General features: G+C 38.7%; 1 protein-coding gene across 1 annotated transcript in view; it reads right to left on the bottom strand.

Moving 5' to 3' along the window:
* YTHDC2 (YTH N6-methyladenosine RNA binding protein C2) overlaps positions 1–13,676 on the bottom strand; it is an 84,311-nt gene that overhangs the window by 21,427 nt on the left and 49,208 nt on the right. Inside the window, exons 19-24 of the mRNA XM_025860846.2 lie at positions 12,433–12,552; positions 11,712–11,984; positions 8,706–8,832; positions 7,436–7,641; positions 6,900–7,095; positions 3,951–4,060 (exon numbers count right to left, since the gene is read on the bottom strand). Coding sequence (XP_025716631.1) covers positions 3,951–4,060; positions 6,900–7,095; positions 7,436–7,641; positions 8,706–8,832; positions 11,712–11,984; positions 12,433–12,552 — 1,032 coding nt within the window. The remainder of the gene's footprint in view (positions 1–3,950; positions 4,061–6,899; positions 7,096–7,435; positions 7,642–8,705; positions 8,833–11,711; positions 11,985–12,432; positions 12,553–13,676) is intronic.

The raw sequence follows: 13,676 nt of genomic DNA, 5'->3' as shown, positions 1-13,676 counted from the left end.
ATTCAATGAAATCCCCATCAAAATACCATCCACTTTTTTCAAAGAAATGGAGCAAATAATCCTAAAATTTGTATGGAACCAGAAGAGACCCCGAATACCCAGAGGAATCTTGAAAAAGAAAAGCAAAGCTGGCGGCATCACAATTCCGGACTTCCAGCTCTATTACAAAGCTGTCATCATCAACACAGTATGGTACTGCCACAAAAACAGACACATAGATCAATGGAACAGAATCAAGAGCCCAGAAATGGACCCTCAACTCTATGGTCAACTTATCTTTGACAAAGCAGGCAAGAATGTCCAATGGAAAAAAGACAGTCTCTTCAACAAATGGTGTTGGGAAAATTGGACAGCCACATGCAGAAGAAGGAAACTGGACCATTTCCTTATACCACACACAAAAATAGACTCCAAATGGCTGAAAGACCTAAACGTGAGACAGGAGTCCAACCAAATCCTAAAGGAGAACACAGGCAGCAACCTCTTCGACCTCAGCCGCAGCAACTTCTTCCTAGAAACATCGCCAAAGGCAAGGGAAGCAAGGGCAAAAATGAACTATTGGGATTTCATCAAGATAAAAAGTTTTTGCACAGCAAAAGAAACAGTCCACAAAACCAAAAGACAACCGACAGAATGGGAGAAAATATTTGCAAATGACATATCAGATAAAGGGCTAGTATCCAAAATCTATAAAGAATTTATCAAACTCAACACCCAAAGAACAAATGATCCAATCAAGAAATGGGCAGAAGACACGAACAGACATTTTTCCAAAGAAGACATCCAAATGGCCAACAGACACATGAAAAAGTGCTCAACATCGCTCGGCATCAGGGAAATCCAAATCAAAACCTCAATGAGATATCACCTCACACCAGTCAGAATGACTAAAATTAACAAGTCAGGAAACGACAGATGTTGGCGGGGATGTGGAGAAAGGGGAACCCTCCTACACTGTTGGTGGGAATGCAAGCTGGTGCAACCCCTCTGGAAAACAGTATGGAGGTTCCTCAAAAAGTTGACAATAGAGCTACCATACGATCCAGCAATTGCACTACTGGGTATTTACCCCAAAGATACAAATGTAGGGATCCGAAGGGGTACGTGCACCCTAATGTTTATAGCAGCAATGTCCACAATAGCCAAACTGTGGAATGTGCCAAGATGTCCACTGACAGATGAATGGATAAAGAAGAGGTGGTGTATATACACAATGGACTATTATGCAGCCATCAAAAGGAATGAGATCTTGCCATTTGCAACAACGTGGATGGAACTGGAGGGTGTTATGCTGAGTGAAATAAGTCAATCAGAGAAAGACATGTATCATACGACCTCACTGATTTGAGGAATTATTAATCTCAGGAAACAAACTGAGTGTTGCTGAGTGGTGGGGGGTGGGAGGGCTGGGGTGGCTGGGTGATAGGCATTGGGTAGGGTATGTGCTATGGTGAGCACTGTGAATTGTGCAAGACTGTTGAATGACAGATCTGTACTTCTGAAACAAATAATGCAACATATGTTAAGAAAAAAGAAAAAGAAGAAGATAGCAGGAGGAGAAGAATGAAGGGGAGTAAGTCGGACGGGGAGACGAACCATGAGAGACGATGGACTCTGAAAAACAAACTGAGGGTTCTAGAGGGGAGGATGGTAGGGGGATGGGTTAGCCTGGTGATGGGTATTAAAGAGGGCAGCATTGAAGGGGGCACTGGCTGTTATAGGCAAACAATGAATCATGGAACACTACATCAAAAACTAATGATGTAATGTATGGTGATTAACATAACAATAAAAAAAAGAAGAATCAGGAAAGATTAATGTCATACTAACTTGTGACAAAGAAGTTGGGACAGGGGTGAGGAGGAAAAATGGGGAAGGGCAGAATTCACAAGGAACAGTATGGATAACAGTGCCAAACATGAGAGAAACGGTGAATTCAACACAGTGGGCTGGCCGTGACAACATGGGGGACATGCTGACCTTGGCAAGGACCATTTCAGGGAAGGGAAGGGCTGGTGCAAATGGAAGTGGGACTCCAGGAGGCTGAAGCGACGAGTGAACAGAGAGTTAAAAAGTAAACCTAACCAGTTGTCGACTATTGACAGCTTAGCTGACCACCTTCCCCCCTCAATAAAGAAAAAAAAAACAATATAGTAGGATCTTTTAAAAATAGAAACGGAGCTTTCACCAGTATCTATCTTTTGTAATTACACATCCTAGCTAAGGCACAGAAAACTGAATGAATGCAAGGATTCATTAACTCTCTGAATTGGTTAAATACTAATAGTTGACCATTAGGAGGGGTTCAATGATGTAAGAGTCACATCGCTTCAACTCGTTCTTTGTTCTAGTTTTTAAAATTGTCGACTTTTAGCTATCTGACAGATTAAAAGCAAAATAATCATGCCATATTTACTTCAGGAGTTCAAGTCTAAATGTTTATGTAAAAAATTACTGTAGTAAACTTTTAATATGGCAAAGCAACCTTAAGCTCTATTTTAGCCAAGTGAACCATAATCTGAAATTATATTAGAGCAATTCCCTTGTCTCCAAACTGTTTGGTGTACAGAATATTGATATACAGCTTGGTGGATTTCACCACTTAATGCACATTCTTCTCCTTTCTTTCCCCCAATAATATGTATACTTGAAAGTGTGCATTTGTCTGAGGAATTATTTTGTTTGCTACCACTTAATGAATCTCAACATTTTGAGTAAATGTACCTAAGTCTGATTTTTTATGAACTTTATAACTACATTTAAAACCCTTAATTCCTGGGGTGCCTGGGTGGCTCAGTCAGTTAAGCATCCGAGTCTCGATTTCAGCTCAGATTGTGATCTCAGGGTCATGAGATCAAGCCCCCCATTGGGCTCCACACTCAGTGGGGAGTCTGCCTAAGATTCTCTCTCTCCCTCTCCCTCTGTCCCTCCTCCTGCTGATGCACACTCTCTCAAATAAATAACTCTTTAAAAAAAAAAACCTTAATTCCTATTTCTGCATGTTTGCAAGTCTGACTGCTATCATGAGGTAAAAATTTATTACTATAGGTATTCACTAGCTAAATAAACATAGTTCTTATTTAGCAAGCATATACTGTTCCCAAACTCTTTTCTCCGGCTCTGGTAGTATCCTGGCATCCTTAAAATACTTTGAATATATAGCCTTGATCCAAGGATTAAATTAGTTTCTAAGTGAATGTGTTGATGTTTTATGGATCAGATCCATATAAATGGGAATATGGCATATATCTGGGTATTCTTTTTACTTATAGTTATCTTTTTAATCTAATTTTTTTATTAATTACATATCAACATCAATTTTGTAACTTGAAACAAATTGATTTTGTATACTTAAATGTGTTGAGCATCTGTATTAACTGATTTGATGGAATAAGGTTAGAAAATAATGTACTGCCCCTTTTATTCCTGTTCTAAAAGGAGAAAACTATGTAGAAAGATAAAGGGGGACAATAACAATATAGTAGGTGTGAATACCTTGAAATAAATAAGTAAATAGAAGTGGAGATGGAATGAAGGGAAGGCTTTGTAAAGAGCATTTTTAATTTGAAGAAAGACATTCATCTTTCCCAATTCAAAGATACACAAAAAGAGAAAACAGAATGAACTCCTATCTTTCCCTCAGAAACAGAGTTATATGAAATAAAGGGAGTTCTTCTGTACCACCCAACACTTGGTATTTTCTTACATACACAGAAATACTCAAATATCACTGTGCTTAAATACGAGCCACATCAAGGCTTTTCAAATCCTCTATTTAAATAAACCCCTATATGTCAGAGAATGCATAAGGGCCCTGTGAAAACTGAAACACAAACTATATTCTCTAATACTAAGGGCTCAATAGTAAAGGTGTAATTTCCAACATCCTGTATGTCAATTTATACTCACTGAATGAAAGAAACTTATCACACTACTGAAAAGCAACGTACCTCAGGCTCTAGTTTGAAATTAAGCCACTCATCAAGCTTCAAAGCTGCCAAATTAGCAGTAGTTCTATCTTCCATTTCACTGTCACTACTGTCATTAGGAATACCATCCGCTGTTCAAACACATATTGAAAGGAAAAAATTTCACTTTTACCATCTTATAGCAAAATAAGTAAGTATACACAGACACTCTGTATTTACACAAATCCGCCTGATATACTAACAGTTTGGATGGGGAGCTCTCCAAATCCAACAGTTCACAAATTAAGTCTCAGTATTTATAAAAAGGGGGAAAAAGGCATTTTAAAGACCACAATCTGTAATCTAAATGCAACAAAATAAAAAAAAAAAACAAGAATGGGGTGCCTGGGTGGCTCAGTCACTTAAGCGTCTGCCTTCAGCTCAGGTAATGATCTCAGGGTCCTGGGATCGAGTCCCGCATCGGGCTCCCTCTTCCTTTGCCCCTCCTCACCCCCCCACTTGTGTTCTCATTCTCTCTCTCTTAATAAAATCTTTTTTTCTTAGATTTTTTTATTTATTTATATGACAGAGAGAGACACAGCGAGAGAGGGAACACAAGCAGGGGGAGTGGGAGAGGGAGAAGCAGGCTTCCTGCCGAGCAGGGAGCCCGATGAGGGGCTCGATCCCAGGACCCTGGGACCATGACCTGAGCCAAAGGCAGACGCTTAACAACTGAGCCACCCAGGCGCCCCATAAATAAATAAAATCTTAAAAAAAAAAAAAAGACAAGAACTTAAAAATCAAAACACAATCTTTAAATAATAACTGGATGAAGAAAACTAAGAACATAAAGAAGGGAATGAAAACTATAAATCAAGAAATGCTCATGAAAATTCACAGGTTTCAATTTAAAAGAAGAAAAGGAGATGTAGCATCTGGGTGGCTCAGTCAGTTAAGTGGCTGACTCTTGATCTCATCTCAGGTCTTGATCTTGGGTTCGTGAGTTCGGGCCCCATGCTGAGTGTAGAGATTATTTAAATAAATAAGCACTTAAAAAAATAAAGATGCCAAATGTAATATACAATCATGTAAGCTTTCTAAAACAGTACATATGAGGGGAAAGCTGAGAAATATAATAACTGAAATGAAATATAAACTAATGGGAATCAACATCAGATTAGATGAGTAGGACAGATCAGTGATCTAGAAGACAGGGTGGCAGAAATCACCCAAGCTGAACATCAAGAAGAAAGAAGAATTTTAAAAAATTATTCAAGCAAGCTACCACAGCCAAAATCCTGGAAGTTACTGACTCCCCCCTTTCACTCACCACCCATTCAATCCAGGACTTACTAGTACCTCCCAAATAATTCTGAAACTCCTTCTCTTCCTATCAGCTGCCACCGCTGTGGCTCTGAGCCATCATTACCTACCATTAAGACCACACACTGCAAAAGCCTCCTACCTGCCTCCTCCCTTCCATTCTTCCTCCTGCAATGATCCATCGTCACAGCCACAATGATCGTTTTGAACTTAAATAACATTACTCCTTTACTTAAAATCCTTCAGTGTCTTCCCTTGTATTTACCATGGCTTACAAGTTCATGCCTTTCTTTCAAGCTCATCTTACCCTACTCCCCCCTTGATCATTATGCTCCCAATCCCATAACCTTTCTGTCAGTTCCTAGAACACTTCCTAGTGAACTGTAGCCCTTTGTGCCATCTTCTACCACGAGTTTATTTGTGTGTCTTCACATGGCTGGTGGCTTCTCAAACTTCACGTTTTATACTCAAATCACACCTCCTCAGAGATATTTGTTCCAGGGTCTCTTTGTAAAGTCGGTCACCCCTAAGGCAGTCCTCTTTATTTCCTTCTTAGTAGCATGCAGATTATTTACTTTTTTTGTCTACCCCCCACTACCACGTGAACTCCTAAGGACCAAAACACCTTGTCTATCCTATTTTCTGTTACATCTTCAATGCCTAGCATCCTTGACATATAGGAGTTGACCAATAAATATTTGCTGAATCACTGAAGAGCAAAAAACTGAAAACAAGCAAGTGTAAAGGAGCATTTTAAATGCATTATCCCACTTTTAAGTGACAGAATATTTTGCAGCCATTAATATAAAGTATTTTTGAAAATTTATATTCTGTACAATGAAAATAGCAGAATGTAAAATAACTTAAAATATGTATAACTTTTTTTTTAAAGATTTTATTTATTTAATTGAGAGAGAGAGAGAGAGAGAGAGAGAGAGCGTGAGAGGGAACACAAACAAGGGGAGTGGGAGAGGGAGAAGCAGGCTTCCAGCCGAGCAGGGAGCCTGATGTGGGGCTCGATCCCAGGACCCCAGGATCATGACCTGAGCCGAAGGCAGTCGCTTAACCAACTGGGCCACCCAGGTGCCCCAAAATAGGTATAACTTTAAAAATATCACATAATAGTCTTAAAATATTATTAAAAAGTGGGCGCCTGGGTGGCTCAGTTGGTTAAGCGACTGCCTTCGGCTTAGGTCATGATCCTGGAGTCCCTGGATCGAGTCCCACATCTGGCTCCCTGCTTAGCAGGGAGTCTGCTTCTCCCTCTGACCCTCCCCCTTCTCGTGTTCTCTCTCTCATTCTCTCTCAAATAAATAAATAAAATCTTTAAAAAAATATTATTAAAAAGTGCATAAGGGAAATGGGGTCATGGGTCACTCATTATTTCCCTTAAACAAATGCCTTTATGTTAAACTATTATTTAATTTCAAGTGGGAGAGAAAAGTAAACTTCCTATCAGCAAGATTAACCAAAAATGCACAAATCAATAACAAGTTACCTTAAAAATCAATTTTAAGAACTGAGGTATACTTTAGTATTTTCTAATTAGTCTTAATATAGCAAAAGGGAGCCACTCCTACATAAACTTTTGGAATTCCATATTTTATTTGGTCTAGTAAAAAAAAATTTCATTTCAAATCGATTTTTATTTCCTTATGATACATTTACCTTGAAACGAGGAAGGTTTCTGAAGAGCGTTTCTTGCCAGCCTCACCGGTCCACAGAACACCAACACGGTGACGGGGGTCACTGCCGAACAACATCTAATATTAGCTATTCTGTGGGCTCTGGTCATCTCATCATAAATAAGCCAATCTGTGGGCAGTGCCTGAATCGCTGCAGCCTGACCATTGGCTGGAGGAATCTATCAGAAAAATAAATCAAAAACTTGTTAACTGTATTTACCACCTACTTTTAAACTGTAAAAAGTCCCTCAATGCAACAGATGATGGGTATTAGTAGTCAAGCAAACATTAAAGCAAGTCACTGCTCATGCAGCTGGAACGCAAGTCCTCATTACCTAACACACTACCTCTTCCAACTCTAACATTTCATCAAAATTTTGTTCCGATGATGAATTATACATATATAACCAATTAATTTCTTAACGCAGGTTGGTATTTGGAGCATCTTTTTGTTGCTCTTCAACTATGTAAATTAGATTAGTTTCACCTCAAGGCCTAAGAGCATTAAAAATGTTTTACCTTTTTATATTGAGGCTGACTGAGAACTGAAGTGGGATGAAACCGAACTTTTTTCTCCTTTGGCCCTGTCAATACTACATTCTCTCTGTCCACATGGACTAAATTAGGATACATGCCTGCCACCAATGCAGCTTTAACGACAGCCCAGTTCTCGGAATTTGTGTTAACATCTCGGATGTCACCACCACCTCGTGCTCTAATAAAACCTAGAAGAAGGAACAAAACCACACCGACTTTTTCTATTGTGCAAAATATACTTTTAAACGTGTGCATTTTTTACAAAAATTGTAATAACCCATATAAGTTTAAGGATATTCAAATTCCACAATAATTAATAAAATCTCCTCTGTAAAGTTTAAAACACGGAATCAATGTTCTAAGAAGTTTAGGTTTGCTCAGGCTAAAGTAAGTAGAAGATTTATTGGGGACTTAGGGACTTTTAAAAAATACACATCCTTGTTATAAAGTTCTTCATAAGATGCTATCAGAAAGGTACTAAAATTAAAAAAAAAAAGAAATGTACTAAAATCATAGCTGAAAATCTAAACCATTCTTCTAACTGGTATTAATAACATTTTGGTTATGACAGACATGAATTCTAGAATGAAGACAATACATATATTCTTGCTTGAATTTCCAAAGCCATTCGTATTTCCTAATATTTGAGACCATTCTAAAACCTTTTGGTTCACTCCTCATATTACTTTGGCACTTTAGCTCATCCATGTATCCAGGCTCTAGCACTCTTCCTCAACTACATTCTCAATGTACTATGCTACTCAAAAGGAAATTTAAAGAAGTAATTCTAAAATGACATAACAATACTGCCATTCTCTTTAAAAAAAAATTAAGTGCCTTAAAGAGATTACTAGCCGTTTTATGTTCCAAAAATATGAAGACCACATTTTTATCAACATACTTATACATTTAAATCTCTTATAGAGCTAAGCAACTGTTTATTAAGAGTGATAAAGCAGAACTACAATATCTAAATTGTTTTGCCAACATACTATAAATATAAATATAACATAAATATATTATAAACTGCTCACTGCCTACACTATTCATATATTTCTCAGCTACAGCTTCTACAATTATCATTTTTTTAACCAACAAAAGCTGAGATCACATAGGAGTCTACAAAGATATACAACAATATGAAAATGTGATTAAAATAATATAAGATGGCATCAGTTAACACTAAAAATACTATGAAGTATAGACAAGGTACTCTCAGTGGGCTAAGTAAGTTCTTTAGGGAAAATTTTACCTGATGCTCTAAGTTGACCAAGCAACTGAGTTCTCATGCCAATGATTATTTCCATGGTAGCTTGTGAAAGAAAATTCTTTTCACAGAAGGCTCGTTCCCATCCATCACATCGTGCTTTCTGCCATGCCTACGAAAATATAATTATATAACAAGATACACTTACTAAACTCCTTAGTTAGGAGCAAAGTAACTGAAAACCACTACATTAGCTACTCAAGGTCAATTCTCCTTCTAATTATTTGATAAAATCTAGGCCTTCATTAAAAAAAAACAAAACTCAAAGATACAGAGAACAGATTGGTAGTTGCCAGAGGCAGGGGAGGAGAAGGGGGTGAAATGGGTGAAGAGAGTCAAAAGATACAAGCTTAAAGTTATAATAAGTAAGTCCTGGGGAGGCAACTTACAGCATGGTGACCACAGTTAATAACACTGTACTGCATACTTGAAAGTCGGTAAGAGTGTAGATTTTTTTTAATGGATTTATTTATTTATTTTAGAGAAAGAGAGAGTGCGCAGAGGGAAGGGGAGAGGGAGAGAGAGTCTCAAGCAGACTCCGTGCTGAGCACGGACCCCAATGTGGGGCTCGATCTCACGACCCCAAGACCAAAACCTGAGCAGAAACCAAGAGGTGGATGCTCAACCGACTGCACCACCCCAAGTGCCCTGAGAGTAGATTTTCTTTGTAAACTTTTTTTTAAATTGAGATATCACTGACATTCAACGTCATATTCATTTCAGGTATACAAAATAGTGATTCAGTATTTCTACATATTGTGAAATGATCACCACAATAAGTCTGGTTAACACACCAGAGAGTAAATCTTAAAAGTTCTCATCACAACAGAAAAAAATTTGTAACTATGTGCAGTGATGGATGTTAACTAGACTTACTGTGGAGATCATTTCCCAATATATACAATTATAGTATCATTATATTTTATACCTGAAACTAATATGTCAACGATATCTCAATTTTTTTAAAATATAAATTTTTAAATTAAATATTAAAAAATAAAATCTAAAGGGCGCCTGGGTGGCTCAGTCGTTGGGCGTCTGCCTTCGGCTCGGGTCATGCTCCCAGGGTCCTGGGATCGAGTCCTGCATCGGGCTCCCTGTTTGGCGGGAGGCCTGCTTCTCCCTCTCCCACTCCCCCCCGCTTGTGTTCCCTCTCTCACTGTGTCTCTCTCTGTCAAATAAATAAGTAAAAATCTTTTTTTTTAAGATTTTATTTATTTGAGAGAGAGAATAAGAGAGAGAGAGCACATGAGAGGGGGGAGGGTCAGAAGGAGAAGCAGACTCCCTGCTGAGCAGGGAGCCTGATGCGGGACTCGATCCCAGGACTCCAGGATCATGACCTGACCCGAAGGCAGTTGCTTAACCAACTGAGCCACCCAGGCACCCTAAATAAAAATCTTTAAAAAATAAATAAAATCTAAGATTTTATGATCAAATAAGATGTATCATTAATTTACAATCAAATGCTATGAAAGCCATTGAGTTTATAAAATCCAAGTGAGAACTAAGTATCCATTAGTCTAAATGACCAGCTATGTAAAAACAGCTACCTTTTCAGATGTGTCTGCTAATTTTCTTCCACTGAAGTGTCAGAGGTTTTTAACTAAGCCATCACAACACCATTTATATGTAAGGATTCTACTACTCCAGTCCTCCAAAAATAGCCTCTATATCAACCTCTTAATTTATCTGAGAATGGGAAGTATGATTTCTAGAAACCATCTATATGCAGTATAAGAAAGCTCCTCTTTGAAAATGACTTCTCTTGCTTTGGAATGTAACTAAAAGGCCAAGGCAGTAATTTACCCTCTCTGCTTTTGTAGGAGCTGGGAAAAAAGCAAAGAATACATTGGAATTCTACACCAAATCTCCCCCTATTTCCACTCAACTAGTCTACTATAACATATGGTATCTAATAAACTCAATAGCACTGCTTTACCCACTGTTCAATAATGCTCACCAAACAGCTTGCCATTATTTTTTTTAAAAACTACATATATTGGAAAAATCCTGTATGCCTGGAAGAGTACTTTCTGTATAAACAAAATGAAATTTTTAAAAAATGTAGAGTCACAGCCTACATTCGAGAGAATTTAAGGATAAATGTCTACTTTTCAGGAAATAACATCATCTTCTCCACATTATCTGAAATTCTACATTACGTATCATTTCGTTCCCTCAGAATCCCTCGTCCTTATCTTTTCTTTCCCATTTATCACATTCCTAAATTTCTCACTACTGTTATCCTGAAAAGTCTTAAGTGATATTTGGATTTTACTTTATAAAATTAAGTTCTTAGCACAGTGTCTTGAGCACACAAGAAAAAGATGTACTCTAAAAAAATAAATAAATAGGGGCGCCTGGGTGGCTCAGTCGTTAAGCGTCTGCCTTCGGCTCAGGTCATGATCTCAGGGTCCTGGGTTCGAGCCCCGCATCGGGCTCCCTGCTCAGCAGGAAGCCTGCTTCTCCCTCTCCCTCTCCCCCTGCTTGTGTTCCCTCTCTAGCTGTCTCTCGCTCTATCAAATAAATAAATAAAATCTTTAAAAAAATAATAAAATAATTTAAAAAATCAATAAATAGATACTAAATTCAAGATAATTTTCTTCCAAGGTTTGTTCTACATACTTTGAATAATATACATTGCTTCTTAACTGAAATTTTAGAGGACTCCCTGCCCAAGATATGATTAAAAGATAAGGAACTTGGGTATCAGAAAATGAATACAAGTAAATAAACATCAATATATGTATACACATATTCCTACATGGAGAAAACTGAGAAAATGGAAGAAAAAAAAGTAGAGACAAACAGTGATCATTCCAACATATTAACAGTAGGAAGGTATTTTTCTAAGCTGGTAATAAAATGTGACTTCATAATGAGACAAAATTAATGGAATCATATCTCTTTTTTAATTCGTGACACTTGCCCCAGACACATGTTTAAAAGCAGCAGCAGGTTCAGAAACAAAATGGCAAGAATAAACAGTACCTGGAATGCTCTGAGAAGGGCCATGTGGTCACTGCAAGTTCCTGCAGCGAAGCGTTTCCTACAAAGCATGGCCGCCCGTCTTTGAGAGGCCTGGGCCGGCAGGACAAAGGGGTCTCGAGAGGCTAGTGTGCAGGCAATTGTGAGGATGGGATCCAGACACTTTAAGACGACAGCACACAGGACCATTTTACCAAGATGTGGCTCCATGGGCAGGTCAGCCAAATGATAGCCCAGCTCAGTGAGATCCTCCCATGCGTCCATTGCATCTATTGTCTAAATAAAAGAACACAAAACAGTACTTGACACGACCAAAAAACTATGTTTAATCAAATCACATACCTAAAAATCATCAAGAAATGAAAATGTAAATTTTCTTTTGCCACATCTTATAAAAAACATATTTTGCGGGGCGCCTGGGTGGCTCAGTCGTTAAGCGGCTGCCTTCGGCTCAGGTCATGATCCCAGGGTCCTGGGATCGAGTCCCACATCGGGCTCCCTGCTCAGCGGGAAGCCTGCTTCTCCCTCTCCCTCTCCCCCTGCTTGTGTTCCTGCTCTCGCTGTGTCTCTCTGTCAAATAAATAAATAAAATCTTAAAAAAAAAACAAAAACAAGGTACAAGATTATTTAAGATAATATTTTTAAGTACAAAATTAGGTAAGATGTATCCTCACTGTTTAAATTTCAAGTAAAATGGGTAAAGTAAAATTATGAAGACACCTACCTTAAGCATTTGTATAGCATTTCTTACAATTAGAGCTGGTGGTGGTTCTGGAGCTTTCATTAGGAAATCAGCAATAGGACAATTCACTGGGGCTAACAGCTTAGTATGTAAACAAAGTTCCTATAAATAAAAACAGCAAATAATTTTGAAATGTTGAAATTTATGTTGATTTTGACTTTCAAAGAAATCATGGGAGGGGAGCCTCGGTGGCTCAGTCGGTTCAACAACTGCCTTCGGCTCAGGTCATGATCCTGGGGTCCTGGGATCCAGCCTCACATTGGGCTCCCTGCTCAGTAGGGAGTCTGCTTCTCCCTCTCCTTCTGCCCCTCCCCCCTGCTCATGCTCTCTCTCTCTCTCAAATGAAGAAATAAAATCTTTAAAAGTTTGGAAGCTAGCATCTGGCTCAGCATGCCAGAGAATCAAGTTAATGTATTTCCAGTAGTTTTCCCTCGAAACTACAATGTCTGGCTATTCCATGAAGTCAGAAAACCTATTAATAAAAGTCAGCAAAACAATTAATAAAGGCCAGGAAATCTCAGTGGACTCAGTTCCAAACTACCAAGATTAATCTCAGCATCTTCAACTGAGATTTCGGTATTATCTTCTGGACCTTAAATAATTTTTCTAATCCTCAATGAGAATGTGAAAGATGAACACTACGTGGTTATCAGATTTCTAAAATGTTGCATTAAAAAAAACAGTATTTCTATAAACTGTACCATAATTTAAATGCACTCAAGTAATTCTTTAAAATTTTGGAGGTTTATGGATCAAATTTTCTTGTCCAGAAAAAAAATTAGATACATAACCACTTCCCATCATATACATTTTATAATTTTGTTTTAGGAACTGATCATTTAGGGGTGCCTGGGTGGCTCAGTCGGTTAAGCAGCTGCCTTCAGCTCGGGTTATGATCCCAGGGTCCTGGGATCGAACCCCACATTGGGCTCCCTGCTTAGCGGGGAGCCTGCTTCTCCCTCTCCCTCTGTCTGCTGCTCTGCCTACTTGTGCTCTCTCTCTCTCTGTCAAATAAATAAAATCTTTTAAAAAAGGAATCGATCATTTAAAAGTCCAACTGGTATGAAGTTGAAATGGTCCCTCTCCGGGCGCCTGGGTGGCTCAGTTGGTTAAGCGACTGCCTTCGGCTCAGGTCATGATCCTGGAGTCCCGGGATCGAGTCCCGCATCGGGCCCCTGCTCGGCGGGGAGTCCGCTTCTCCCTCTGACCCTCCCCCCTCTCATGCT

Source organism: Callorhinus ursinus, unplaced genomic scaffold (genome assembly GCF_003265705.2).
Source record: "Callorhinus ursinus isolate GAN/ISIS: 27379988/994484 unplaced genomic scaffold, GSC_fseal_2.0 scaffold160, whole genome shotgun sequence".
In the NCBI taxonomy this organism is placed as follows: domain Eukaryota; kingdom Metazoa; phylum Chordata; class Mammalia; order Carnivora; family Otariidae; genus Callorhinus; species Callorhinus ursinus.
Note: the sequence above shows the minus strand (reverse complement) of the source record. Positions and strands in the feature narration are given on the sequence as shown.